This window comes from Leucoraja erinacea, chromosome 10, assembly GCF_028641065.1.
Source record: "Leucoraja erinacea ecotype New England chromosome 10, Leri_hhj_1, whole genome shotgun sequence".
Lineage (NCBI taxonomy): Eukaryota > Metazoa > Chordata > Chondrichthyes > Rajiformes > Rajidae > Leucoraja > Leucoraja erinaceus.
The window spans coordinates 57177938-57203034 of NC_073386.1; the positions used below are offsets into that span (position 1 = coordinate 57177938).

The 25097-nt window shown below is 45.4% G+C and overlaps 1 protein-coding gene across 6 annotated transcripts in view; it reads right to left on the reverse strand.

Annotated features, from left to right (window-relative positions):
• Positions 1–2842: 2842 nt before the first annotated feature.
• rgl1 (ral guanine nucleotide dissociation stimulator-like 1) overlaps positions 2843–25097 on the reverse strand; it is a 229571-nt gene continuing 207316 nt past the window's right edge. For 4 of the 6 annotated variants that reach the window (XM_055642421.1, XM_055642418.1, XM_055642420.1 and 1 more), the window contains 5 exons: positions 24109–24237; positions 19971–20163; positions 15464–15718; positions 7369–7483; positions 2843–4411 (listed from right to left, as the gene is read on the reverse strand). In XM_055642421.1, coding sequence (XP_055498396.1) covers positions 4236–4411; positions 7369–7483; positions 15464–15718; positions 19971–20163; positions 24109–24237 — 868 coding nt within the window. In that variant the 3' untranslated portion in view covers positions 2843–4235. Of the gene's footprint in view, positions 4412–7368; positions 7484–15463; positions 15719–19970; positions 20164–24104; positions 24238–25097 lie in introns of those variants that run through there. The other 2 variants (XM_055642422.1, XM_055642424.1) reach the window with 2 other exon arrangements.

Genomic DNA, 25097 nt, shown 5'->3' on the forward strand with positions numbered 1-25097 from the left:
TGCAACGTTTTGCATCAGCATCTTTTGAACATTACAGTGTTCATCGGGATTAAACATTGTTTGGCTAGCAGTTTAGAAACATAATTAGATGGCAATATAGGAAGAGTTTACAGACCATACATGAGAAGTTGCACATTCCATGACTAATCATGTTTAAAACATATTAATCAAAATGCTAAACTGATTTCTGGTCGTGAATCTCACTTCTCCAATTCATTTGGGTCATTAGACTATGGGAAACATCTGTCTAACCAGAACCAGCAAGGAAAACAGCTGGATTCAAAGCAATGGGCAGCCAGAAATCCTTGCACTCAAATGCCAGTCCTATTGAGAATCCTGTAACAGAGAACACCACTCTGTGTAATTGGAAAGCTCATTCAGGTACACCAAGGATTTACAGTTGAATACATTCAGCGGTAGAGTTGCTGCCTCACTGCGCCAGAGACCCAGGTTCGATTCTGACTAAGAGCACTATTGGCATGGAGTTTATACGTTCGACCCATGACTGAGTGGGTTTTCTCCCGGGGCTCTGGTTTCCGCCAACTGTCCAGACGTACAAGTTTGCAGCTTAATTGGCTTTGGTAAAATGGTAAATTGTCCCTAGTCTGTGGGCTAGTGTTAGTGTGCGAGTGATCGCTGGTCGGCACGGACTCAGTGAGCTGAAGGGCCTGTTTCTGCGCTGTACCTCTAAACTAAACTTTCTGGAATTGTGCCCAAATGTCCAATATATTTTGGAAGTCTACCTTTGAAACATGAGATTTTTTACAGATGGCAACAGACTTGAGTCCGAAGAAGGGTCTGGACCCAAAATGTCCCCTATTCTTTTTCTCCAGAGATGTTGTCTGACCCGCTGTTTTTTGTGTCTATCTTCGGTTTAAAGCAGCATCTGTAGTTCCTTCCTACGTCTTTTAAATGTTACTGTATCAAATGTCGGTACAAAATGGGAAAGGAGGTGAAGGTGGGCGCTGGTAGGGTGGAAGGTGAGGACAAGGGGGACTCGGTCCTTGTTACGAGTAGGGGGATGGGAAGTGAGAGCAGAGCTGCGGGATATAGAGGAGACCCTGGTGAGAGTCTCATCTTAATCGAAGAGGGGAACCCCCGTTCCCTAAAGAATGTGGACATCTCCGATCTGGATCACCTCAACCTGGGTGCAGACGCGGTGATAAATGGAGGACTTGGGAGTGGGGGCAGAATGGGTAGAAGGGGGAATGTGAAAACAAAGAACTGCTGATAGTGGACATAAAGTGTTGAAGTAACTCAGCAAGTCAGACAGCATCTCTGGATAGAAGGAATGGGTGACGTTTTGGGTCGAGACCCTTCTTCAGACTGCTCCACTGCAGATACTGGTCCACACAAAATATCTGAGTGGGACAATATCTCTGGAGAACATGGATAGACAATGTTTTGGGTCAGAAATAATGTTATTTGTATCCCTTCGTTATCACCTTTTCCCCAGCCACCAATGGGCCAATATGGGCTCCACCCTTCCTTGGTCATCTGTTGCCGGCCCTGATTTGTTCTATACTGGTCCGTGTGTTCAAGAGAGTTAGATTCAGCTCTTTGGGCTAACGGAATCAAGGGATATGGAGAGAAAGCAGGAACAGGGTACTGATTCTGAACAATCAGTCATGATCATATTAAATGGCGGTGCTGGCTCAAAGGGCCGAATGGCCTACTCCTGCACCTATTTTCTATGTTTCTAGTCTAATCTTACCTCCAGTTCCTTCCCTTCTATTTTCAGTTTGAAGGAGAGTCCCGTCCTGAAACTTCACCCACGGTAGAGCTGCTGCCTTACAGCGCCAGAGACCCAGGTTCGATCCACACTATGAGTGCTGTCCGTATGGAGTTTTACGTTCTCCACGTTACCCTCGTGGGATTTGTCCAGGTGCTCTGGTTTCCTCCCACACGCCAAAGTTGGCTTCGGTAAAAATTATAAAATACCCCAAATTGATAAAGCTGCATCAGTCTACAGACGAATGCAGCCAATATGGTCCAAGATGCCAAAAGTCAAACTCTTCCAGTCCGCAGTGCTCCCTACTGTGCCAGTGAGACATGGAAAATCAATGTGAAGATGAAAAATAAATTGGATGCATCCCAACAACGCTGCTTGAGGAGGATCCTGAAGACAAGCTACAGAGACCACATCACAAACGAGGAGATCTACCAGGAAACTGCAACAAAGCTTCTCAGCCAGGACATAGAGGGATGCAGGATGAAATCTGCAGGACATGTACTCAGAATGTCACCAGAACGTGCACCTCAGATAGCAATGACACGGCAAGCTGACGGAAGAAGGAAAAGAGGACGACCAAAACTCGCGTGAGGTGAACATTCCAGTGGGATTTGGAAGCCCGGGACGCTAACCTATCGAGGGTGGAAGACGTTGCACATAGCCGAACAGAATGGCCAAAGCTTGCTGCCCAATGTACTCAACAGTGTGGCAGGAACTAAGTCTAAGTAAGTAAATGTGTGTAGGCTAGCGATCGTGTGCGGGGGTTGCTGATCGGCATGGACTCGATGGGCTGAAGGGGCCGGTATCCGTGCTGTATCACTAAACTAAAAAAAATTATCCATCGTTTTTCTCCAGATATGCTGCCTGGCCCACTGAATTACTCCAGCACTTTGTGTCTAGCTCCATAATGTTATTGAAGGGAGTTACCACAAATAGTGCGTGAACAGCTTATTGGGAAATCAGGCTTGTGCTTGGATCAGTGATGTGTAAGAGATGGCAGTACTCCCAATACCTAATCCATGCCATAAACAACATGCAGAGAGCAGCGGTTAAGGTCAGAGCAGAAAATTGCCTGGTGCCTTAAATCTCTCAAAACTTCATTTCAAAAAATAAATTGATGCATTGAAATTTATTTTTAGTAGCTATTTTCTTAAAAACAAATTAAAAACAAGGAATATTGAAAATTATTTACAAAAGTATACATACAGAAAGTTTCACTGATACCGCAGGCAATTTGCATTTAACATCTGTGTCCAATATCGTAGATACATTTTCTTTTTACATTAGTGCGCTCAATGCTGAGTGAAAGGGCCGAGATGTTGAAACTTTCATGTAGGTGGTGGTTCGGGGCTGTCCATGTCTGATGAACATTTTAGTTACCGGTGTTTCAGCTAAAGGAAGAGTGGAAAAAAAAGAGTGGAACTCCAGATCTTTGTTTGTGAGCTTCTTCGAACACTTGCTCACCAGAGATCATAGGCACATGGTTACCGAGAGAGAGTGTGTGTGTGTGAGTGTGACAGTGAGTGAGTGTGACAGTGAGTGAGAGAGAGTGAAGAGTGAGTGAGAGTGAGTGTGGGTGTAGAGTGAGTGAGTGATTTGTGAGTGAGTGTGAGTGATAGTGGGTGAATGAGTGGGTGAAGAGTGAGTGGGTGAAGAGTGAGGGGTGGAAAGAGTGAGTGAGAGTGTGAGTGTATGTGTGTGTGTGTGTGTGTGTGAGAGAGAGAGAGAGAATTGTGCAGAACACACCAATTGTTCCAGAATAAAAGGACAGAAAAGCTACAAAAGTCACCTTCCAGATAGTTGGGACGCTCAGCATCTGCTACGGCTCCACTGGTCCCTCCATGACACAGATCACATTTACAAATGTACACACAAAATAACAGTTCTCTATAAAGCTGACCAGAATTTTGAGACAAGTGCAATATCATTGGCGACCAACACCCCCCTTTTCAGATGTCCTTTGTTGAAGGTGGGTCTAGTTCTGTATATCCAAGAGGAGATTAAATTATTAGGCAGGGAGGGAGGGAGGGGGAAATAGACAGGAAATATCTGCCCAGGAGTTCAATAGGCCAATCCAAACACTTTCCAAAAGCATTCATCATCTGGCCACTGACTGGAGGTTGTTCACTAGTTTGAATGTGGCTCTGCAGGAAACAAAGTCAAACAACCACATTTAGTCAACCGAGTTGGCCAATACATTTTTTTCCTTGCCTCCCCCAATTGAAGTTTACAGGGTCGCAGGGGAAGCTGTCAACCGCTCTCCAGCCTGAGTACATCTCAGTCCCATCCGAGCAGGGCTGGTGTGCAAAATAATCTTCAACAATGGACAAGCGTTGCCTTCCCAAGGAGGAAGTTAGGGTTTTTACTCAATGTCATCCACGATGTTGGGTAAATACAGTCAAGGCAAATTTATTCACATATATTCCAGGGCTCTCAATACTTAGTGGTAAGGTTCATCTCCGCCAGAGGGTGTGGAAGCACTGACGGCGATCCCGGCCTCCTCTCACAGCTTGACTTTGCTCATTCTGTCTGCCATGATTCCCTTTTTGGACTCTCTGGAGAGGTTGTTCAAGGATTGGCGTCCCAGCTGACTGTGGTTCTTCTTCCTCAGGATGAAGTCAAAGTTCCCAGAGGGGCTTATCGCGTAAAATACGTTGGCGTTGTCTGGAATGACCAACTCTGGGGGCAGAAGAGGAAAAAAAGCAATGAGTACATTTCCAAACGTAGATTGGCCGACCGTTTCGCTGAACACGAGGCCTACGGGGCCCACGTGATCGCCCGTCTGACAAACATTTCAATGGTCCTTTGTTGTCACATGTACCGAGGTACAGTGACATTTGATTTACCTTACAGTCACACCAAAAAAGCAACAAGATACAAAACTACTTAAAGATTAAACATAAACACCCACTAGAGTGGCGTGTGAGAATCCCCAGGGCACACAGCATAAGCGGAGATCCACAGCCATCTGTTCAATGTCCGGGCCACACACACACACACACACACACACGCTCCTTCACTGTGATGTGACCAGAGTTCAGGCACGTGCCGTCAGGGTAGACAAGGTAGGCACTGCCTACCCTGACTAAAATTATGACATGGTAATCATTAAATATAAATAGTAAAGGCATGGGAGAATTATGCCTATCTAAGAGATCGATCTCTTAGGTAGGCATAATTCTCCGTGCCTTTCAACAGCAGCAATTGCAACACGCAAAGGTCTGTGCAGCCCACGTGCCGTCAGCGCAGCTTGAAGCCGCAATTTCAAGCGGGGCTGAAGGCAGCTGAAACTCTGCCTTTGCTGTACTGAGCAGGCGCAGCGCAAGTTTCTTGGCGGGATTTTCAAATATGGATTGCCATTATCTGAAGGGTATATTAGGAAGCAAAGAGAGAAGAATGGCGTTTGTGTACCAATACCGTGGTAAGTACATTTCTTGGTACTATGTTTTTAAATACTGTATTTCCCGGTGTGGGTGGGGGGAAGAGCTCCTTTCACAGTGTTTGAGGAGTCTGGCCCGGGGTAAAGTTGCGGGGAGGGCAGGAGTGTTGTGAAGGAGGGGATGGGGGCCAGTAACCCACTTGCGACGCTTCTTGCACTGAGCCACCGTATTGTGGCCGGGTAGTGAATTAGCTCGGGTGGCTGCCGCAGCGCTCCGGGCACGGACAGCAGAACTGGCCGCCACTTCCGAGGAAGGAAGCAGCTCGGGTGACTGTGAGCGGCCGTGGGGACCCGATAGCAGAACCACCTGCCACTTCAGTTTGGCGGAGTCTGAGGGGACAAGCGCCGGCACCAAGAGCGAGCGAGTGAACGTGCGGACAGACGGATGAAAGCAACACTGGTTCAGTTATGCCTCTCGCAGCGTTGCGGGGGAACAGTTGCGGAGCTCTAGCATCTTTTGATTACTCTAGCGCGGGGCCCCCTTAGGCGCAGGGCCCAATTGGGAGCAAACGGTCCAATCGGCTTAAGGCCGGCCCTGTGCTGAGTTACTCCAGCACTTCGTGTCTATCTTTGGTATTAAACCAGCATCTGCAGTTCTTTGCTTTTACACTTATTTACATTGCAGTCTTGCTTTGTGAATAGAAAGCTACATATCCAGTGAACAAGTTTGTACGTCATAGGAGCAGAATTAGGCCATTCGGCCCATCGGGTTTACTCCCCCTTCAATTGTGGCTGATCTATCTTTCCATCTCAACCCCATTCTCCTGCCTTCTCCTCATAAACCCTGACACCCGCACTAATCAAGAATCTGTCAATCTGTGTTTTAAAAATATTCATTGACTTGGCCTCTTCAGCCATCTGTGGCAATGAATTCCACAGATTCACCACCCTCTGGCTAAATAAATTCCTCCTCATCTCCTTTCTAAAGGTATGTACTGTAGAAGTTATAGAATTCTAAATGATTCAGAGTGGGGCTTAGTTGCAATACCGTCTCAAATCTTGCAGCACACTACAAAAGGGTTTACATCACTTGGATTTATATTATATTATCATATATATAACATTATAATGTCAATAATTGTTTAATTGGTCTCTGTAAATTGCCCCTGGTGAGTAGGGAGTGGATGACAAAGTGAGATAACATGGAACTAGTGTGGACAGGTAGATCGATGGTCAGTGTGGACTCGGTGGGCTGAAAGGCCTGTTTCCGTGCTGTATCCTTAGCATGGCACAGAGGCTCAGCAGGCAGAGCCACTGCCTCACAGTGCCAGAGACCCGGGTTCCATGCTGACCACGGGTGTTGTAAGTGTGGAGTTTGCACGTTCACCCCGTGACCGCATGCGTTTCCTCCGGGTGCTCTGATTCCTTCATATCCCATCTACAATTGTAGGTTAATGGGTCTCTGTAAAAATGGTCACTATTGTGTATGGTGTGGGTGAGAAAGTGTGATCACATAGAAGTAGTGTGAAGGATGGTCGGCGTGGACTCAATGGGCCAGTGGTTTCTATGCTGTATCTCTAAAGAAAACTATCACAATGTTTAAAAACAGCTAGATGGATAGCATTGGTTTAGAGGGCCATGGGCCAAACGCAGGCAGGTGGGACTAGTGTAGATGTGGCATGTTGGTCAGCATGGGCGTGTAAGGCCAAAGTGCCTGCTTCCACGCATTGGAAGGCATGGACAGGCGACGTTTTGTGTTGGAGCCCTTCTTCAGACTCAACCCTAACTGGATGTGGGTTCCATATCCAGTATGAAAGGTTTGAACCTGAAATGTCGCCTGCCCATTCCCTTCACACATAATTTAGTTTAGTTTTGTTCAGTATTTTAGTGTGCACAGATTGGAAACAGGCTCTTCGGCCCATCGAGTCCATGTGGACCTGCGATCACCTGTACACTAGCACTATCCTACACACCAGAGACAAATATTTTATGGAAGCCAATTAACCTACAAACCTGCACGTCTTTGGAGGGTGGGAGGAAACCGGAGCACCCAGAGAAAACTTATGCGGTCATGGGAGAATGTACAAACTCCGCACAGACAGCATCTGGAGTCAGGATGGAACTGGGGTCTCTAATGCTGTAAGGCAGCAACTCTACCGCTGTGCCACCTTGATATGCTGAGCTCCTCCAACACACTGAGTTTCGGCAGAAGACTGAACATCTTCCAGCATCAAGGAACCAATGTTTTATTCCTCACCTCTGTCTTCTGAGAGGATCAGGACAAGCTGATATTCCTCCCAATCTTCTCCTTCCAGGTTGTGCTTCGACATGGCTCTCTGGATAACGAACGGGGACTTGTTTTGGTTGGTCAGCTGGAGAGGAAGGGAAAAAGTATTTACTTGAGACGCTAGGTTTATTGAGTGGGGTGGCACCGAGGATCTTCTGAAAGGGATTTAATAAGGGTTACCTGTTACCAGAAAACAAACAAGTGTTAGAAAAATGCACCGCTTCGATCCGCATCGTCTGCTTTAATCTCGCATTTTCACACCTTAACCTTCCATATCTCCAGATTCCCTTTCCCCTGACTCTCAGTTTGAAGAAGGGTCTCGACCTGAAACATCACCCATTCCTTCTCTCCACAGATGCTGCCTGTCCCGCTGAGTTACTCCAGTATTTTGTGTGTAACTTAGAAAAATGCTACCCCATTATTTGACCAGTCGTTTGCAAACACTCCTCAGGCCTACGGTCAGTTAAGTTTAGAGAATGGAACAGGCCCTTCGGGCCATCGAGTTCACCCCATCCATTGAATACCTTTTCACACCAGCTCAATGTTATCCCACGTTCTGTTATCAGGCAACTGAACTATTCCACCAACAACCAGAGAGCAGCCTTGAGCTACTCTACCTCATTGGAGATGCTCGGACTATCTTCAATCGGAATTTAGTGAACTTTATCTTGCACTAAACGTTATTCACTTTATTCCCTTTATCATGTTTCTGTACCCTGTGGATAGATCGATTGTAATCATGTATTGTCTTTCTGGTGACTGGTTAGCACACAACAAAAGCTTTTCACTCTGCACGTGACAATAAATTAAACTCAGCTTCCATTAAGTAGAAGCAATTTACAGATGCCAATTAACTTCCAAGCCTTCTGGCTTCCAGCTTCCTTTTGTCCTGCCCTTCAATCGGTCTGAAGAAGGGTTCTGAACCTATGCGTGTTCTCCAGGGATGCTGCCTGTCCTGCTCAGTTATTGCAGCATCTTACGTGCAAACTCACACGCCTTTGGAATGTGAGAGGAAGCTGGAGTTCCACAGGACGCCCACGCAGTTACGGGGAGAAGGTGCAAACTCCAGACATCGCCCAAGGTCATGATTGAACCCGAGTCTCTGGCGCTGTGGGGCAGCAACTTTGTGCCGTCCAGTTGGTAGCTTTATCCGTGCCTATTTGATAGCAAGTAAACTATACAAAGAATTCAATTCCACCAGACTAGTTTCTTTGTAGGGCGGCACGGTGGCGCAGTGGTAGAGTTCCTGCATTACAGCGCTAGAGACCCGGGTTCGATCCTGTCTACAGGTGCTGTCTGTACGGTGATTGTACCTTCTCCCCGTGACCTGCGTGAGTTTTCTCCGGCTGCTCCGGCTCCCTCCCACACTCCAAAGACGTGCCGGTTTGTAGGTTAATTGGCTTGGTATAAATGTAAATTGTCCCCAGTGTGTGTGTGTAGGGTAGTGTTAATATGCGGGGATAGCTGGTCGGTGCGGACTCAGTTCCGTGCTGTATCTCTGAAGTAAACTGTCCACTTTAATATCTATTGGCAAGACGGCAGTAGATTTTAAATATTGTTTTCGCAAAGTGTCACCGCAGTGGTCCGTGTTTATATAAAAAGTTAATGAAATGGAACTGATGAAATAGAAACAAAATTGCTCACGAGAGTTGGCAATTTTCAGTTCCTGAGTGCTGTGCAGAATGTTTAATATTCAACTCACAGTTGCACAACTCTCAGGAATCAGGTAAACAGAATATTGGAATGAAAGAATGTACCAGTTTAATAAAGTTCATTGTGGAGGGGTAGAGTGCTTGATTCTATAATTAGGAACTCATTTCTCTCGCCTCGAGAGTTTAGGCAGCTCGTGCCCAGCCCCCTGAGAAAAATGATCCTTGCTTTCTATTGCAACAGGATTGGGGAATTTTGGAATCATAAGTCTATTCTCAAACTTCAGCTCTTGGCTACTAATCCATTCTTTTCCCCACCCACTCTGAAAAATCAGTAAAAGACCATTGAAATTTAACCCAAGACAATGTCCCTGGATCCTCTGCAGGGTTCTTGCCTTCAGTTTGTAATTAGATAATGTACCTGTAATCTTTCAAAAGAGCCACAAGGCAGAAAATTAAGGAAATGTAGGGAGTCACGGTGAAGCAGCGGCAGTTGCTGCCATACAGCACCAGAGACCTGGGTTCGATCCTGACTACGGGTGCTGTCTGCTGCCGTGCTCATAAGGAATAGGTGTAGAATTAGGCCATTCAGTCATGGCTGATCTATCTCTCCCTCTTAACCCCATTCTCCTGCCCTCTTCCCATAACCTGACACCCATACTAGAATCTATCTAGTACTTGGCCTCTGCAGCCTTCTGTGATATTTTATATCGAAGTCTCGTGATGAGACTACGTGAAGAACCCGCCAGTTCGAAACTGCTCCGACAGGTAAGCATTTTTGTTTACAGGAACGGGCTGCTGCTCCGAAAATAGGTGCAGTGGGCCCAGAGAAGCTGACGGGCACAGCCAGTGCAGCTACCACCGTTGAGGCTCCGGAAGAGAGCAGGCGCGGAATGCGGAGAGGCTGACGGGCGCGACCCGTACAGCTAACTCCGTGGAGGCTCCAGAAGGGAGCAGGCGGCGGAACGGCTAGAAGCGGACGGGCGCGGCCAGTGCAGCTACCACCGTTGAGGCTCCGGAAGAGAGCAGGCGGCGAATGCGGAGAAGCTGACGGGCGCGACCTGTACAGCTACTACCGTTGAAGCTCCGGAAAGGAGCATGCGGGAGTCACTAGCTGGCCCCGCAAGAGCAGCTTATCGAACCTGGTTTGCAATACTGGCAGGCCCGACCTGTCCAGTGAGCTCCACTAAGGCTCCGAAGGAGCAGAAGGGCCGCAGGAACAGCCTGTTATAGCACAATTGACAATGCTCGTGCTGCTTTGCTGTTGTACCTAGTACTATAAATGGGACAATAAATGATTGGTTATTCACCCACAGTTGACTAAGGGTATGGATGGGTCTTTTATAAGAACACTCTAAGTCTAGATACAAAGTAGTGTGGTAAATAACAGTATAAATTATTATGCAGATTATCATCAACTGTATTCCTAATGTTGCAGCAGTATCTTGTAAGTTATGCTCATGCCAACTGATTTCAGCACAAAGAGCACAGTCTTTACTCAATCTCCGTCTGGATCTCGGTCAAATCTGACATAAGTGTAGCTTTTTATGGGAATGAACTCATAAAGCAAATCGGGCATGGTTGGATACAAGTTGGAGTTGACAGCATACCCACCAGTTTGGAGATTGGGGGTGTTTTGTAAAAGGGTACACCTAGGTTACTAAGTGCCTATGAGATGAAGGATAGTTTCTTCATAGTTATTTAAGTATCACAAGAGATTGTTGGTGCAGACTCTTTAAAGATGGATAGAATGTAAGCAGCTAAAAGCAGGAGTGAATTCAAATAATTTCAACTCTCACTCTACCAGGGGGGCTGGCTCTCTTGCAGCCAATAGAATGGATTTTCCCCTTTGATCATCTTCTTGCAACAGCAGGAGGCTCAGATAAGCGCACTTTCAGAAGATAACATTTCGTTGAACATATCTGGATGGTTGCAGATAGAATTCTGAACAGTGTTGCATGAGCTATTGTCTAACCAAAAGCAATTGGGACTGCAGTCTGATTAAGGGCAATGTACATGTATGTAAGTTAGCATCATGTTGTTAATAGCCCATGTCTTTTCTACCATTTATGGTTTATCTGTTTAGTGTTTTTTTAATTTTATTTTTTAATTTATTTATTAGAAGTAAAGTACATTACAATAATACAAGCCAAATATAACTTAATACATTTCTTGTACAACTTCCTTTTTTAAGCTATAAAAAGAGAGAAAGGTAAAGAAAGTGAGATAGAATCGTGCGTGTGTGAAAAAGTGATCAAGAAAAAAGAGCCATAGTCACGAAGAGGTAGAGAAAAAAGTTAAGAAGTAAGCCCTAGAAAAGAAAAAAGAGAAAAAGAAACTAAAGCTATGTTAAAAGTAGAAAACAGAGCTGGAAGGGATATACCAACTTCGTATTTTTCCTCCCCCCTCACCAGGTCCTGAAACCATTTCTTTTCAGAGTTCTGTTGCACCTTATACTTGTAGTAAGTCGATAAATGCAGACCAAATCTTTTGGAAATGGTCTGATTTGCCTGCTAGAAGGAGTCTCATATCTTCCAATTGTAATGTTTCGAACATATTTGAAATCCACATATTTATTGTTGGTATAGGGGCGTTTTTCCCGAATTTAAGAATAGGTTTTTTTCCCGTTATTAAACCATAATTAAATAGGTTCTTTTGAAACGCAGTTAGTTCAGGGCTGCCTTCCATTGTTCCAAAATTAATCAATTCTGCTTTTGGTATTAATTTCATTTTAAATAATTTTGTGAAGATTTCAAAAATTTCAGTCCAAAGTTTTTGGATTTTTATACAGAAAACGAATGAAAGCGCTATAGTAGCTTCTTGGGATAGACATTTATCACAAATAGGGGAAGTTTACTTATTTTAGTTTTTGAGTAATATAGTCTATGTAAGATTTTAAATTGAATTAGAATGTGTCTTACGTTAATCGAGCATTTATGCACATATAGCAAATGTTTATCCCACCTCTCTTTCGAAATTTTTATAGCTAGTTCTTGTTCCCAGCCTCTTCTAATTCCATCAGATGATGGTATTTCTATATTTAGAATGAAGTTATACAAGTGTGATATTAAATTGGCTGATTCAGCCTTTGTATTCATTGCTTCATCCAGGAAGTCTGGGGACGTTATGATAATCTTGTGTATTTTTTTTCAAATGGTCACATATTTGAAAATATTTAAAATAATGATTATTTCTCAAATTGTATTTTAGTTGTAGTTGTTGGAATGATAATAATTTTCCAGTTTCGTATATGTCTCCAAACGTTTTAATTCCTATTATTTCCCATTGTGTAAATGATTTATCTATAATATAGGTTTAAACAACGGGTTATCGGAGAAAGAAGCGATAGATTTCTTAATTTTAGGGTAAGTTTTATTTGTTTCTAAGTTCTAATTGTACTGTGTATAATTGGATTTTCATTGTATTTTGTGTTATTCAGGTTCGTTGGTGAGAGGAGGATCGCTCCTATATTAAAAGGGGAGCAGTCCTCTCTCTCCATTACTATCCAATCCACCTGCTGGGCAGAGTTGTCCAACAGGTGAATCACATTTTTGATATTTACTGCCCAGTAATAATACAAAAATTTAGGAAGTGCTAATCTACCAAATTCTTTAGGTTTACTCAAGTGTGTTCTTTGTATTCTATGGGATATATAGTCCCATATAAAATGTCTGAGTCCAGTTTTTTTTTTTTAACTTTTTTGGGAGGTATATTGGAATTGACTGGAATAGGTATAGAATTTATGGTAGAAAGATCATTTTTTCGACCTATTAAAGACATCGGGAGCGTTTCCCAAAATTTAATTAGAACGTTTAATTTCTTAAGTAGGGGGCTATAATTTGCATTAAACATAGCTTGATATTTTCTAGTGATTTCAATTCCCAAATATTTAAATTTTTCTGTAGCAATTTTAAAAGGAAATTTTAAAAGGTGTGTTGAGACTCTGGGTTTTATTGACATAATTTCACTTTTATTCTAATTTATTCTGTATCGTGAAAAAGATCCAAAATCCTCTATTGGGTTTAATATGTTTGGTATACTAATTTGGGATTTTGTGATGTACAATAGTACATCATCTGCGTATAAGGATATTTTATTATTTGAATATTTTGTATTATAACCATGGATGTTCGGATGTGATCTGATTCTTTCAGCTAAAGGTTCTATTACAAGAGCAACATACAACATTACAAGTTTCACATACAGATTGGTTTACTGCATGAAACCACAGAGCTTTGAAGGCTTCACGTAGTCTCATCACGAGACTTCGATATAAAATAGAAAGATTAAACGAGAACTCACCGTTTAAAGTTTGATCTTTAATTTATGAGGTTGGAGTGAGAGACTATGTGCCCTCCACTCCCAACCCTGAATCTCATAAAGATCATTCGGTAAGTCAAGTGTTATTAATCTTTCTATAGTTTAAGTTCATGCAAGTCGTTTGTGGTTTCATACAGTTGCTTTGAAGATTGACGCGAATGCGGGCTGGCGGGCTCTTCACGTAGCCTCACTCCAACTTCACATAAAATAAAGATCAAACTTCAAACGGCTTTAAATTTCTATTAAACATGCTGAGAAACTAATCGGGTGGAGTTGAAATCTTTGTATAGTTTATTTGGTCTCCAACAGATGCGGATAAGGTTGCTAACAATTGGGCGTCACAAAGCTGCCGCCTTACATACAGCGCCTGAGACCCGGTTCGACCCTGACTACGGGTACTGGCTGCACGGAGTTTGTAGATTCTCCCTGTGACTGCGTGGGGTTTCTCCGGGTGTAACTCGGATTCCTCCTACACTCCAAAGATGTGCAGGTTTACAAGTTGATTGGCTTCTGTCAATTGTACATTGTCCCTAGTGTGTAGGATAGTGCTAGTGTACGGGATGATTGATGGTCGGCGTGGACTCAGTGGGCCAAAGGGCCTGTTTCCACACAGTGCTGGAAAGTCCAAAGTCCAAAGTAAAACATCCACTGCAGTAGGTAAAGGTCTCGTAAATTTTAAATTATTGACATATAGATTAATTTTTCGGATGCATTTACACCGTTTGGCAAAGGATCATATTTTGAACAAATAATCAACCCTAATGAACATTAGGATTTATATTCTCTCCTCCCATTTCAAACTACAGGGTGTCCAAGACAATGAAAGATAAGAGTGTCCCCAATGACATTCCAGCGCACCTTTCAAACCATATACCCTTAGCACCATACACTACAGAAACAGGCCTTTCAATCCAACTTGCCCAAACCGGCCAAGATGCCCCTTTTCTACGCTAGTCCTACCTGCCCATGTTTGGTCCATATCCCTCGAAACATTTTCTATCCATGTACTTGTTCAGTTGAGTTATAAATATTGTATAGTTTCAGCCACAACTATCTCCTCTGGCAGCTCGTTCCCAAAACCCAACACCCACCAGATTCCAATTAAATCTTGCCCCTCTCACCTTAAACCCATGTCCTCTGGTTCTTGATTTCCCTCCCCTGGGTAAAAGACCCTCTGCATTCACTCTTTCTATTCCCCTCATGATTTTATACACCTCTATGTGATCACCTCTCAGCCTTCTGTACCACTACACCCACCACCCTCTGTGTGAAAAAGCTGCCCCTCAGGTCCCTATTAAATCTTTCCCCTCTCACATTGTGTATGGGTGTATGGAACGAGCTGCCAGAGGAGGCAGGGACTATCGCAACGTTTAAGAAACAATTGGACAGGCACATGGATAGGACATGTTTGGAGGGATATGGGCCGAATGCAGGCAGGTGGGACATGTTGGCCAGTGTGAGCAAGATGGGCCAAAGGGCCACACTGCATCACTCTATGTCCTCTGGCTCTTGCCCCTTATGAGAGAAACCAGAATTTTGGGTCTGTTGCAGACTTTGAGCTAAACAGCATGGAAACAAGCTCCTGGGTTTTCAACTTTTCACATTTCCAACTTTTATATTCAGAAGTCACAAATATATTGCAGCAATGGTAGAGTTACTGCAGACAGTGCCGGAGACCCGGGTTCCATCCTGACTGTGGCTGCTGTCTGTGGGGAGTTTGTATTTTCTCCCAAGTGACAGCGCGGGAATTTTCTTCGGGTGCTCATACGCTCATAGAAGCAGAGTTAGGCCATTCGGCCCATCGAGCTTAATCCGCCATTGAATCATGGCCGATCTTTCTCTCTCTCCTAACCCCATTTTCCTGCCTTCTCCCCATAACCCGATTAATCACCAGTGCTCCTGTTTCCTCCCACACGTCAAAGATATACGGGATTGTAGGTTAATTGTCTTCAGTAAATTGTCTCTAGAGTGCATGAACTAGTGCATTCTATCCAATCGTTGGTCGGCGTTGAATCGGTGGGCCGAAGGGCCTGTTTCCATGCTGTGTCTATGCTATAAAGTAGTATCTAAGCCGTGGAAGAAGGCCATTCACGTACCAAAATGCTTTTGTAGAGATTCCCATTGTCGTCCTCGAGGCTGACGCGGATGATGCAATTTTCCTCGTTCCGCTTGTTGTACACAGGATGTGGCGCCATGGAGCTGCAGGAAGTCCCCGAGATGGTGCGATTATGGCCCTTGGGATTGTGGGGGAAGGAAGGCAAGGATGAAATGGTGCCGATCAACGACGAGACTCCCGAAGAGGCCGTGTCCATTGAGTGGGTGGATGAGCAAGATGATAACGATTCATTCGACTGGAAAACAAAACAGTAAGGATGGGAATTTAGATATTTCCAAGGTAGACAAAAGTGCTGGAGAAACTCAGCTGTTGCGGCAGCACCTATGAAGCGAAGGAAATATGCGACGTTTCGGGCCAAAAAAACCCTTCTTCAAACTGATGTATGGTGGGGGAGGGGGGCGGGAAGAGGAAAGGAAGAGGAGAAGCCAGAGGGCTGAGGGAGAGCTGAGGAGGGGAGGAGAAACTGAGGGCTACCGGAAATTGGAGAAGTCAATGTTCATGCCGCTGGGGTGCAAACTGCCCAAGCGAAATATGAGGTGCTGCTCCTCCAATTTCCGGTGGTGCTCACTCTGGCCATGGAGGAGGCCCAGGACAGAAAGGTCGGATTCGGAATGGGAGGGGGAGTTGAAGTACTGAGCTACAGGGAGATCAAGTACCGGGCGGAGGTGTTCGGCGAAAAGATCGGCAAGCATACGCTTGGTCTGACCGATATAGAGCAGCGGATGCAATAGATGAGGTTGGAGGAGGTGCAGGTGAACCTCTGTTGCACCTGGAACGACTGCTTGGGTCCTTGAATGGAGTCGAGGGGGGGAGGTAAAGCGACAAGTGTAGCATTTCTTGTTTGACTCCTCCCATTCCTCCAAATACAAGGCGTAGCTATGGGCCCGCGCATGGGCCCCAGCTATGCCTGCTTCTTTGTAGGGTGCGTCGAACAATCCTTGTTCGAGACGTACCGTGGCCCCATCCCCGACCTGTACCTCCATTTCATCGACGACTGCATTGGTGCCACCTCCTGCACCCACACACAACTGACTGACTTCATCCACTTCACCACTAACTTCCATCCGGCACTCAAATACACCTGGACCATTTCTGAAATTTCCCTACCATTTCTTGCCCTCACTATCTCCATCTCAGGTGATAGACTTCTGACCGACATCCACTATAAACCCACTGACTCCCATGGCTGTCCGGACTACACTTCTTCCCACCCTGCTTCCTGTAAGGACTCCATCCCCTACTCACAATTCCTCCGTCTATGTCACATGTGCTCCCAGGATGAGGAGTTCCACGCCAGGGCATTGGAGATGTCATTCTTCAGGGAACAGGGGTTCCCCTCCCCCACTATAGATGAGGCTCTGACCAGGGTTTCTTCAATACCCCATAACATTGCTCTCTCTCCCCAACCCCGCACTCGCAACAAGGGCGGAGTCCCCCTAGTCCTCACCTTCCACCCAACTATCATCAAGCCAGGCTGCTCCCATCCACTATATAGGATGTGGTGATCTTATAGACGTGTATAAAATCATGAGATTAGTTGCTGCCTCACAGATCCAGAGACCAGGGTTCGATTCTGACTTCAGGAGCCGTCCACATTCGCCCTGTGAACACGTGGGTTTTCTCCGGTTTCAAGAGTCATGAATGTTTTATTGTCATATCCCATTTCCTCTCACATCCCAAAGATCTGCAGGGTTATTGGTTATTTAGCTTCTGTAAATTGTCCTCAGTGTGTAGCATAGAACTAATGAATGGGGTGATCGCTGGTCGGCACAGGCTCAGTGGGTCGAAGGGACTGTTTGTCTTACGTAAACTAAACGAAATATTGGTGTGATGCGCTAGCAACACGCAAAGCTTCACTTGTAATGTATTGCTTCTGCATAACACAACGACTGCTTAAAAAGCAGCCAATTCTTATTTGAGCGACTTTACAGATACAGTGCGGAAACAGGCCCTTCGGCCGACTGAGTCCACACCGACCAGCGATCCCCACACACTATCCTACACAACAGGGAGAATTTACGATTTGCAGAAGCCAATTAACCTACAAACATGCACGTCTTTGGAGCGTGTGTGGAAGCTGGAGTACCCGGGGAAAACCCACGTGGTCACAGGGTGAACGTAAACTCCGTACAGGCAGCACCCGTGATCAGATTCGAACACGGGTCTCTGGCGCCGTAAGGCAGCAACTCTACCGCTGCGCCACAAAATGCTGGAATAAGTCAGCTCACTCCATAGATCTCAGCTTCACTTTATCCTTCCACAGGATCCACACGCTCAATCAAAGCTCCTCCACTTACCTGACCTCCACTAAGGATCACAAACCTGCCTTTCTCCAGACCAGGCCCCCCAGCGACTGTGGAGTTACTCCAGCACTTTATCTTTTTATGTAAACCAGCATCTGCAGTTCCTTGTGTCCACCCCTCATTAGAACGCGTTGGACCGACGTGCGCAGCACAAAACGTTTTACGAGGAAAAGGTTCTAACTTTTTGAAAACAAAATGTTTTACCAGAAAGCTGCCTGGATTCGAGGGCTTCAGCTACAGGGCGAGGTTGGATAGACCTGCATTGTTTTCTCTGCAATGTCGGAGGTTGAGAGGAGACCAGTTAGAAGTATAAAAAATTATGAGAGGCACAGTTAGGGTAGACACTCAGTATGTTTTTAGCCAGGTTGGAAATGTCCAAGTCTAGAGAGTGTCGCTATAAGGAGAGAGGGGAAAAGTTTAATGGGGATGCGCGGGGCAGTGGTGGGGGCCTCATGTGCCTGACCTGGGGAGGTGGTGGAGGCAGATATGACAGGGGTGTTTAAGAAGCTTTTAGGTGGGCATGTGGAAGTAGAGGGGAGAGAGAGATATGGATCATGTGCAGGCAGATGAGAGTTTAACCTGGCGTCATGTTCGGCACAAACATTATGTTCCTGTGCTCTAGTGTCTTTTGTTCTAACCATCCTATCACCAACCAGAGAGCAGTCCCCACCTACCATCTACTGCAGTTGTAGATGTTTGCTGCCGCTCTCACCTCTGGCCACAAACTCTTAGAATCACTTCCCTCTGGGAGGCGACTCCGGACTATCAAAGCTGCCACAGCCAGATATAAAAACAGCTTCTTCCCACGAGCAGTAACTCCACTCAACAGCCAAAAGTCTGTAGCCTCTTTTTAGTCTGGTACTTTATTTTCGCATGTTTCAATTATAATGTTTTATTTTTAATTGTCTACTGAATATCTTGTTGTTACCTGCGAGCAAAGCACCAAGTGGACATACTTGCCTAATAACATTTCTATACATTCATTATTATTCATTGAAGCCAATAGACAGTAGGTGCAGGAGTAGGCCATTCAGCCCCTCGATGCAGCACTGTTATTCACCGTGATCCTGGCTGATCATCCACAATCAGTACCCCGTTCCTGCCTTCTCCCCATATCCCATGACTCCGCTATCTTTAAGAGCTCTGTCCAGCTCTCTCTTGAAAGCATCCAGAGAACCGGCCTCTGCTGCCCTCTGGGGCAGAGAATTTCACATTCTGTGTGGAAAAGCTTTTCCTCATCTTAGTTCTAAATGACTTACCCCGTATTCTTTAACTATCCCTCAGACTATCTTAAATCAGACTCTACCTTGCATTAAACGTTATTCCCATAATTCTATATCAGTACACTGTGGATGGGTTGATTGTAATCCTGTATTGTCCTTCCGCTAACTGGTTAGCACACAACAAAAAAGCTTTACACTGTACCTCAGTACACGTGACAATAATAAACTAAACTATACTCTCAGCAGGTCAGGCAGCATCTCTGGAGGATGTAGATAGGTGTTGTCTTGGACATTGGCAGCCTGGAGGAGAAAGATTCTGACTGTCTGCCCTATCTGGACCACTCATAATTTTGTATACATCTGCCAAGTCTCCTCTCATCTGATGTGGCACAGAAACCAATCCAAGTCTAACCGACCCGACCCTCTCCCTGTAGCTGAAGCCCTCTAATCCAGGCAGTAATCTGGGAAAACATTTTGTTTTCGCAAAGTTAGAACAGTCTCATCGTAAAACATTTTGTGCTTGAAACACCGCGGCACTTGCACTCCGCTGAGTTACTCCAGCACTTTGTGTTTTTTTAAATGTACGCAGGCATCTACAGTTCCTGGCGGCTGTGTTTTAGTTTTTTAGTTTTAGAGACACAGCGGGGAAGCAGGCCTTTCGGCCCACACAGTCCGCACCGACCAGCGATCCCCGCACATTAACACTACCCCACACACACTAGGGACAATTTACATTTATACCAAGCCAATTAACCTACGAACCTGGACGTCTTTGGAGTGTGGAGGAAACCAGAGAGTCCGGAGAAAACTCACGTGGGTCACGGGGAGAACATACAAACTCCGTACAGACAGTACCCGTAATCGGGATTGAACCCAGGTCTCCGGCGCTGCAAGTGCTGTAAGGCAGCAACACTAACGCTGTGCCACCGTGCCGTACACGAGGGAGGCGGTCGCCCGTTACCTTTTTTTGCGGCTCTTCGGGCGTGTCGGCGGGGGTGGTGCAGGTGTTTTCGATTTTGGAGCTGTTGGAGTCGGATGAGGCAACGCCGACAGAGTCCATGCTCTCCCCAGAGCTGCCGCTGGGCGGGGACTTGGGCTGCTCGCAGCTCTTAGTGGGAGTGCTGCTCGTGATGACCTCCGACCCTAGAAACAACCTGCGAGTAGGGAGCGCAATCCGTCAGCACACACATGGAGAAAAAGGCACGCGGTCACGGGGAGAACGTGCAAACTCCACATACACGCACACGGAAGAGAAGGCACACGGTCACGGGGAGAACGTGCTAACTCCACACACACACACACACACACACACACACACACACACACACACACACACACACACACACACACACACACACACACAAACACCCGGAGAAGCCACGCGGTCAAAGGGAGAACGTGCAAATTCCACACGCACGCAGCATCAAACTCATTCCCAGCCTTGGCAAGGCCAGCAGCATAATCAAGGACAAACCACTCCCTCTTTTACCCTCTCCCATGATGCAAAATGTATAGGTGTGAAAACGCACAGATTCAGGGACCGTTTCTTTGCAGCTGTTATTAGGTAACTGTACTGTCCTACCCCAACCAGAGAGCAGTGCTGAACTACTATCTAACTAATTGATGGTCCTTGGTCTATCCGCGATTAGACTTTACTGGGTTTACCTTGCACTAAACATTATTCCCTTATCATGCATCTGTACACGGTAAATAGCTCGACTGTAATCATGTATTGTCTTTCCACTGACTGGATAGCACGCAACAAAAAGTTTTTCACTGTATCTTGGTACACGTGACAATAAACTAAACTGACCCGGGTCTCTGGCGCTGTGAGGCAGCAGCTCTGGTGCTAATTGGCTTCTTTGAATTGTCCCCGAGCGTGTAGAATAACATAGAACTAGCGTGTGGGTGATCGTTGGTCAGCGTGGACTCGGTGTGCCAATGGTCCTGCTTCCACGATGTATCTCTAAAACTAAACTAAGGAGGATTCAGCGTATGTGGGGATGGGAGCTAATTGAGATGGATGAGGATGATAGAAACAAATTATGGCCGTGAATAATGAACAGATGTTTAAAAACTGGAGTTCAATGGATAGTATCAAACAGAGTTTGAGAGAAAGATGAATGGGGAAAAAAGGCGTAGACTAATTTCTAAATGAGGCGAGAATCCAGAAATCGGAGGTGCAAAAGGACTTGGGAGTGCTGGTGCATAATTCCCAAAAAGGTCATCGGCAAGACAAATCAGTGATAAAGAAGGCAAACGCAATAGTAGCATTTATTTCAAGAGAATTAGAATACAAAAACAGGGATGTAATGCTGAGGCTCTATAAGGCGCAGGTCACGCCACATTTGGAGTATTTTGGACACATTTGGACACCATATCTGAGGAAGGATGTGCTGGCTCTGGAGAGGGTCCAGAGGAGGTTTACGAGAATGATCCCAGGAATGAGTGGGTTAACCTATGATGAGCGTTTATAACGGCAGTGGGCCTGTACTCGCTGGAGTTCATTGAAATGCACCAAATAGTGCAAGGTTTGGACAGTATGGATGTGGATAGGATGTTTCCACTCATGGGAGAGTCTCGGACAAGGTTCACAACCTGGGGTAACTTTACCCCCAGAGGGTAAATTTCGCCTACCCAGGGGGTAAATTTGTTGATTCTGGATTTTTTTCTGACATGTTGGTTCTGGTATATCATTAGTTCATCATTAGTTGTTCATAAATAAGTGAAATTAAATAAATGTTATTAAAGTTGCCAGGGGTAAAAGGGATGAAAATTGTTGGCAACCCCTTGTCTAGGACCAGAGCCTCAGAATTAAAGGACATTCCTTTAAGAAGATGAGGAGGAATGTCCTTAGCCAGAAGGTGATGAATCTGTGGAATTCATTACCACAGGCAGCTGTGGAGGCCAACTCATTGGATATATTTTAGGCTGAGATCGATAGATTCTTGATTAGAACGAGTGTCAGGGGTCATAGGGAGAAGGCAGGAGAATGGGGTTGAGACTGAAAGATAGATCAGCCACAATTGAATGGTGGAGTGGACTTGATGGGCCGAATGGCCTAATTCTGCTCCTGTAACTTATGAGTGAGGGTTCAATGTTAACTGAGGTGTTAACATATGATGGACAAGTAAATGGGATTGTGGTGATGTCCAGGATACAGAGAGTATTGCTCAATGTGGTGAAATGATACACTGTCATTCCATAGAAGCTTACTTTAGAGATACAACATGGAAACAGGCCGTTCGGCCCACTAAGTACACGCTAACCAGCGATCACCTGTACACTAGGTCTAACCTACTCACTGGGGCAATTAATCTACACACCTGTACGTCTTTGGAATGTGGGAGGAAATCGGAGCACCCAGAGAAAACCCACGCAGTCACAGAGAGAACGTACAAACTCAAATCCCACCTGCCTGCATTTGGCCCATATCCTTCTCAACCTTTCCTACTTCCGTATCTGTCAAAATGTCTTTTAAATCGAGATAAGACACAAAATGCTGGAGTACACAGCGGGACGGGCAGCATCTCTGGAGAGAAGGAATGGTTGACGTTTCGGGTTGAGACCCTTGTTCAGACTGATGACATGGTAGTGGGAGGCACAGAGATAAAACATAGCCAGAGACAGTAAGATTAGTGGGAGAACTGGGAAGGGGGAGTGTTGGAGAGAGAGGGAAAGCAAGGGCTACTTGAAGTTAGAGAAGTCAATGTTCATACTACTGGGGCGTAAGCTGCCCAAGCAAAATTTGAGGTTCTATTCATACGTTCATGTGATAGGAGCAGAATTAGGCCATGTTGCCCATCAAGTCCACTCCGCCATTCAATCATGGCTGGTCTATCCCTCCCTCCTAACCCAGTTCTCCTGCCTCTCCACATAACCCCTGACACCCACACTAATCAAAAATCTATCTATCTCTGTCAGTTTGAAAAGGGTTTCGACCTGAAACATCACCTATTCCTTCGCTCCATAGATGCTGCCTCACCCGCTGAGTTCCTCAAGCATTTTTGCCTACCTTCGATTTTTCCAGCATCTTCAGTTTCTTTCTTGAACAAAAATCTATCTATCTCTGCCTTCGAAATATCCATTGACGGCCTCCAGAGCCTTCTGTGGCAAAGAATTCCACACAATCACCACCCTCTGACTAGCAGCAATTGTGAAACCAGTCTCAGACAACTGGGTACCTCCAAACACCCTAATGTCAGGACTCAGGAATTATACATGTTCACATGTATCCAACATTGCTAATTCTGATCAATGTAGTGAGCTGCAGCCAATGCTCACGCTAAACCCACTAAATTATTGAATCTTCTCTAAACAGATCTCCTGGCATCAACTTCAAGGAAGCTAATTCCAATATGATCGACCAAACCACTGGGCCTGATTATGGAGGTGGCCCAGGACAGAAAGGTCAGTGTGGGAATGCGAGGGGAATTAAGTGTTGAGCAACCGGGAGATCAGCAAGGTTCTCCAGTAAAATCTCGGAGGATAATCCAGAAAGGCTCTGGAACCAAAAGGCTCTATTCACCATGGAGGGCAATGTCAAAGATCAATGAAAAACCAAAGATAGACACAAAAGGCTGGAGGTACTCAGCGGGACAGACAGCATCTCTGGAGAAAAAGGGCAAGTGAAGTTTCGGGTTTGATTACACTGCCCTGATTAATTTTACAGATTGTATGCCTTGTTGTCATCTTCTCCCCCGCCAACAATGAACTATTCTAGTCTGCAGAAGGTTCCCGACCCAAAATGTCACCCATTCCTTCTCTCCAGAGATGCTGCCTGTCCCGCTGAGTTGCTCCAACATTTTGTGTCTACCTTTGAATAAACCAATCTACTATTCCTTGATCATCGTCTGCTTTCAAATGTCTTCCATATCTCTCGTTTCCCTCACCCCTGACTCTCAGTCTGAAGACGGGCCTCGACCCAAAACATCACCCATTCCTTTTCTCCACAGATGCTGCCTGACCCAGAGTTACTCCAGCTTTTTGTGTCTATCTTCGGTTCAAACCAGCATCTACAGTTCTGCTCCTTCCTACACATCAATGAGGGACCGTGCTCTCTGGGTTAACCAGGTGCAGTGTTATTTCATTCTACTCACAGACTGAGACGCTTCACCATGCTCTTCCTGGGCTTTGGAGATGTGGGACTTGTATCGGTGGTTGGTTCGATATCACACGATTTACTAGAGCAATCTGTAGTCAGTACAGGTCGGAGACAGGTGGGAGAACTGGGAAGGAGGAGGGAATGGAGAGAGAAGGAAAGTAAGGTTTACTTGAAGTTAGAGAAGTCAATGTTCACACCGCTGGGGTGTAAGGTACCAAAGTGAAATACGAGGTGCTATTCCTCCAATTTGTGCTGGGCCTCACTATGACAATGGAGGAGGCCCAGGACAGAAAGGCCAGTGTGGGAATGGGAGGGGAATTAAGTGTTGAGCAAACAGGAGATCAGGTAGGTTTAGGCAGACTGAGCTGATGTATTTGAAATATTCTTATAGTACCTGCCTCAACTACCTCCTCTGTAAGCTCGTTCCAAAAAGATGCACCTCAGCTTCATAGTAAATCATTCCTATCTCACCTTCAACCTATGTCCTCTGATTTTTGATTCCCAAACCCTGCGTAACATATTGCATTCACTTTATCTATTCCCCTTATGATCTTGTATGTGCCTCAAAGGTCACCCCTCACCCTCCTGCACACCAAATCTGCTCAATCTCCCCCGATGGCTCAGGCCCTCAAGTCATGACAATTTCCATCGTAAATAGACACAAAAAGCTGGAGTAACTCAGCGGGACAGGCAGCATCTCTGGAGAGAAGGAATGGGTGGTGCTTCTTCAGACATCCAAAGTGAATCTCGATACAAATCAAAAGCACATAAATCGACAAGGCCGTAAAGTTTAATTGGCCATGTGGAGGGTGAAGTGGCAGGATGTAATTAATGCTGCTGCACAAAACCCTTTGTCGAGAATGTGGCGCAGTCATTACTTATGAAAGATTGCAGCCAAAAATACCTTGCGCATTCTAAATGGCCGCATAATAAAACAGAGCGTCTATTAATCAATTATTACACGCTGCAGAGTAGGAATAATTG